Below are 4,866 nucleotides of genomic sequence, written 5' to 3' on the forward strand. Positions count from 1 at the left end.
CAACTTAGTTTGTCCTCCAAGAGGCCCCAGCAAAGTGTGGTTACACCATTTTTTTCCAATAATCATGGGTCACCCGGGCTCCATACTTCCATTTTCATTACAAAAATAAACCAACAAGTACCACAACCATAGTTCCCACATATGGAAGTTGCACTCAACACAGGTCCAATAGGGAAATTGTTTGCACCATTTTCGTAAGAAAAAGAAAAATAACTGTGCTTGCATCAGTCACTCTTGTAAGTCAATGATTGCCTTTGTCGACGAAGCAAAGCTTGCAACCCACATCAAGCTCATTCGTGAACAATCTCTTTAGGCATCATGACGAATGAAGGGCGGTGATGATGACGAGACACACCGATCGGTGGTGGGAACTAGTGGTAACTTGATTTTTCTTGGACCATGCACCGTTCTATGTTAATAGCTTCCTTGTTGACGAAGGAGAAACTAAAAAAAAATTCACTGGGTGAGCGAGTTATTGCATTACGACAAACATTAATTTAGATATGTATATGAATAGATGTAAAATCAATCGAGAATTAGTTAATTCCCAGCCAACTAAGATAATATGAACGAATTTTATAACGTTGTAATATCGATGAAGATTTGAGTCATGGAATCAAAGCCGGATGGTGCCGAGCTTCTGGTGCCATAAAAACCAAAATGCAAGTTCTATAGGACGACGATCGACCTGCGATGTTGTATGGCAAGGAATGTGTGCCAACTAAGAAATGACATGTCCAACAGCTAGCGTCTGAGATGGTTTGAGCATATACAACATAGACTCCAGAAGCATTGGTGCATAGTGGAAGAATAAAGTCCGCACATAATGTCAAAAGAAATCGGTTTGAATCAAACTAAACATGGGAGAATTTCATAAATCTCAATCTCATACAATTTTTATCTCGATGGTCAATGTAAATAAATCTCTAAATACATATTAGGCCTATATATCCGGATAGAGCAAGTACACCTTTAATCTCGTGACTCCATAGACGGACGCGCACCTGCACACGGTTGAGTGGAGGGGTAAAAACAACATGGAAAGTTGTCCCCGATAGCTTAAGGTTCAGATATACAGTCCTGATATTCTAGAGATAAAAAGAAAAGAGACAAGAGGAGGAGGGTCTCAGCAGTCTATATAAACTACAGTATATATAGAGATATAGAGACAAGAGGAAGGTCCTGTTACTGCAAGAATGCGCATTTCCCATGTTTTCACACAATTCGTCAGTCCTGAGCTTTCCAAACAAACTGAATCCAACTGTTGCCGGCACATGACACTAGCCAGGCCAACAGAATGAAAAAGAACACGAAAAATCATCATCCTGAACGAAGCCCTTCTCCCAGCCACAAGAAGATCCCAAGCAAATTATTTCATGACGAGCTTCACAGACGGCGGGAGCCGAGAGCGGAGAATCTCCTCGGCGGCCTTCCTCGCGCGGTCCCTCGCCGGTTTGTCGCCGACGTCCTCCCTGACCCACCTCCCCAGCCCTTTGCAGAGATGGTGGTGCGGGTCGATCTGGAGATATATCCTCCCTGAACCGGTGCTCGCGAGCACCATGCACACCAAGAGCTCGACCAGCGGGGCCTGCACGGTGAAACCGCCCACGGTGATGAAACGGAGACTCTTGAGGGAGATGCCCCCGGGCCAGCTGACTTGGAGTTGGACGTCGTCCCGATAATGGTGGTCTCCGCTGCGTGCCTGCATGCAAGGCCCAAGGTGTGGTGAGTTCATGATATAGTGATGCAACAGATTTAAAGATGGAAATGTTTCCAGGCTCCTTTTGCAGGGTTTCAATCTCGACTTACAAAAATAACCATAGTGGCAACCACTAACATAAGCTACATGATCCAAAAGCAAGTGATTCAATCTGTTGGGTGTAGCATTGCCATCAACTCATATAAAGTAATACTACTACACTGGTTTGGCCACCAGTACATGTTATGTGTAAGAAACTGACATCTCGATCCTTGTCACGCACGGAGCTGTCTTCAAATTTGCTAACTTGCATGGATGTGATTTAGGACCTGTTCGGATCCTCTCCGCTCCACAACTGCAGCTCCCGGAGCGGAGGGAGCGGCAGCACAATTTGACGGAGTGGCTCAAACCGAGCTCCTCCTTTCCTCTACAGCGCGGAGCGGAGTTTGATATTAGAGAGGTTCCGAACAGGCCCTTAATATAAATTCTTCATTCTATTTTAGGTAAATTATTCTATGAGAAGACACCACATAATAAGTGCTTTCTTGGAAACAAAACACGGGCCGTTTACAGACCAAAAGAAGGATTTGATGTATAGTACATAAGAAAAAATTACCCCACAACTAAATTCATTGTGTTAACGACTTAACGGAAAATAACCATAGTGGAAACCACTAGTTTATCACAAGTATGTTGGATGAAGTAGTTTCATTTATCCTAACCTTGTAAGCCAGTACTTTTGCAAACAGAGGGCCAACAAGATAATTAATTCTTTTATATCTATGAAAAAACATCTGCATTCGGATAAAAAAATATACAAAGAACAACAAAAAGGAGAGCATTGAGGACATACTTCTAGACGGAGTCTTTTAAGATCAGGAGTTGCTTTAAGGAGATTAGCTATTGCGAGAACATTATTCCAAGATGGCAAAATAAACAGGTGGATGGACTGTAATGCCATGAATTTCTTCGCGTAAAGCATACAATCGGGCTCCTGCAGAAGAGCAAATGAAACAGATATTTTTTTTCAGGGAGAAAAGAAACGGTTATGGAAATTGATTATTACTACAACACTGAAACTGCCAACTAAGTGATTGCATAACATTTGAAGATAGAGGAACAAAAAAGTAGATCTGAACTGACCTCCAATGGCGAAAAAAATGTCAAGGTGATTCTGCTGATCCTTCTCATGGCATCTAAATTATTCGGAATAGAACAATTTCTGTTCCCAAACTTATTTACCAAAAACCTCATATTTGGGGTACTAGCATAATTGATGTGTACCTCATGTCCATCATACTGAAAGCCGAGAAGTCTGCTGGCGTGAATCTCAATACTCACCAGCTTGTTGCAATGAAATATATCCAAATGAAACAGTGCTTCATGGGAAATCCTTACATTAACCAAATCGTCACAGCGTCCCAGTCTCAAAAAGCTGAGAAAAGGGCAACACGAGCAAATGTTCTGAATGCCGGAGTTGGTTATTGTGACACGTATTAGAAAAAGGTATAAGATGGACGAAAAGGCACTGGAATCCAGCGGTGGAGTGAATTTGCAATTCCTTAGGTCTAGCTTCCGTATCGAGTTCCTTTTTTGTCCATCGCCGAAGCAATGCAAAGGGAAGGTATAACGATTTGCAGTCACCAAATGCTCCGGACAAGATGTCTTGTTTTTACCCAGGCTAAGTTTCAGATATTTTGCACCCACCTCGGACGCAAACTGGACCCATTTGTCAAGGTGGGCAGCATGAGTGGAGTTCAAATCAAAACGAACATGAAACACTCGAACGCCAGTTCCATCATGCTGCAGCAACAGTTCATTTGCTCTTTCAATGAATACCTCTGATCTTGGCCTCCTAGAGTCAGTGGAAGTGGTGCAATCTGAATTGCCTTCAGCAAGAATTTTGTCATCAAGAATAATAGGTCCGCGTTTCCCAGTCACCCTAGAATCTTGGATTGCAAGCGATGCAAACATATTTTCGAAAACATCATCCGGTAAAGTGTTAGTCAAATTAGCAGCATTTTCTTGGCATGATTTTCTCTTCCTATCCTTGGGACAGTTTCCTGAAAGAAATACAAAATAGATTTACCGTTCCGAACATAAAAGGAATATTACGGTAAAAAATACATAACAGGAATAGAGAGCTCAGTAATATAATAGCAATTTGTGACTCCTAATAAGAGCGGTAGGATGTGGATTTCCCGTACGAAGCATCAAGCCTGGATATAGAAATTTTGACCAGCAGAGACAACATTTGAACACCATATCAATGATGGCCCGAGACAAGATTATTTGCTTTTGTGAAGACAAAATTCATTTGATATTATAAACGGCTATAAATGGGATCGCCGGCGAATTGGAAGTAGCAGCACAACCTGAATCTTCTTGGGCGAGGACGCTGTCGATCGACAGCGATGCAAACATGTCATCCAGATCTTCATGTGCTGATCTGCTGCTTATTAACTCTCCAGTGTGACCTTGGGGTAATCTCCTCTTCTTATCCTCGCGACAATCTGCTGGAAAAAAAGAGAGCGATCCACATTGTTTCAGTTCTTCAGAAACATCAATGTGACATCAATTCAGGCCAAATTAACTACAGTACTATACCAAATCGAACTAGTTACTCGATCAAGAAGTTACTCGAGTCCTGGGGTACGGCGGTAGCAATTATATTAATTAACAATCCTAAAAGGTAGAGTAGCGATCGAGGGCATTGATCGACCGATCGAGAGAGAGACCTGGCTGGGCGTTTGTCGGCGTCCACGGTGATGCGCGGCTCATACCGCCGGCCGGCGAGGGTCGATCGAGTCGACCGACCAGGGAGCGGCCGTTCCAAGGGGGGAGGAGGGTTTGGAGATCACGCGCGGTCGTATTACACTAATAATAACTTAACAAACGCACGCAGGGACGAAAATAACTCGGCCGGCGGCACGCCGGAGATCGATTGCAGGGAAGAGGGGGAGATTTTCCGTCGAGTTCGTTGGCCGGGGTCGGTGTCGGGGTCGGGAGATATATGGGGGAAGGCGTTCTACTCAACTCAGTCCCGCAGTCTGATTCTTCGTCGCCCTCGATGTGCCTCTGGACCGTCGATCTCGGTCCCCACTAATAACCATCCGACGGCCCTGAAATTATGCGGAACTGCCATCCCACGAAGCCCACGCTGTTTC

General features: G+C 43.9%; 1 protein-coding gene across 1 annotated transcript; it reads right to left on the bottom strand.

Moving 5' to 3' along the window:
• Positions 1-1,310: 1,310 nt before the first annotated feature.
• Positions 1,311-4,199, bottom strand: LOC119306340. The gene is made up of 4 exons (XM_037582587.1): positions 4,075-4,199; positions 2,843-3,762; positions 2,553-2,693; positions 1,311-1,702 (listed from the first exon to the last, which is right to left on the bottom strand). The coding sequence occupies exons 1-4, from the start codon at positions 4,121-4,123 to the stop codon at positions 1,370-1,372; spliced, it is 1,443 nt and encodes a 480-aa protein (XP_037438484.1). The 5' UTR covers positions 4,124-4,199; the 3' UTR covers positions 1,311-1,369.
• Between the last annotated feature and the right edge of the window lie 667 nt (positions 4,200-4,866).

Source organism: Triticum dicoccoides, chromosome 5B (genome assembly GCF_002162155.2).
Source record: "Triticum dicoccoides isolate Atlit2015 ecotype Zavitan chromosome 5B, WEW_v2.0, whole genome shotgun sequence".
NCBI classification, from domain to species: Eukaryota; Viridiplantae; Streptophyta; class Magnoliopsida; order Poales; family Poaceae; genus Triticum; species Triticum dicoccoides.

Excerpts from the sequence above, each read along its gene's own strand:
- LOC119306340 (XM_037582587.1), bottom strand. The coding sequence starts at position 4,123 with ATGTTTGCATCGCTGTCGATCGACAGCGTCCTCGCCCAAGAAGATTCA. Across the intron at positions 2,694-2,842 it reads CATTTTTTTCGCCATTGGAG|GAGCCCGATTGTATGCTTTA; the intron begins GTCAGTTCAGAT and ends GCTCTTCTGCAG. Across the intron at positions 1,703-2,552 it reads TTAAAAGACTCCGTCTAGAA|GCACGCAGCGGAGACCACCA; the intron begins GTATGTCCTCAA and ends CCTTGCATGCAG.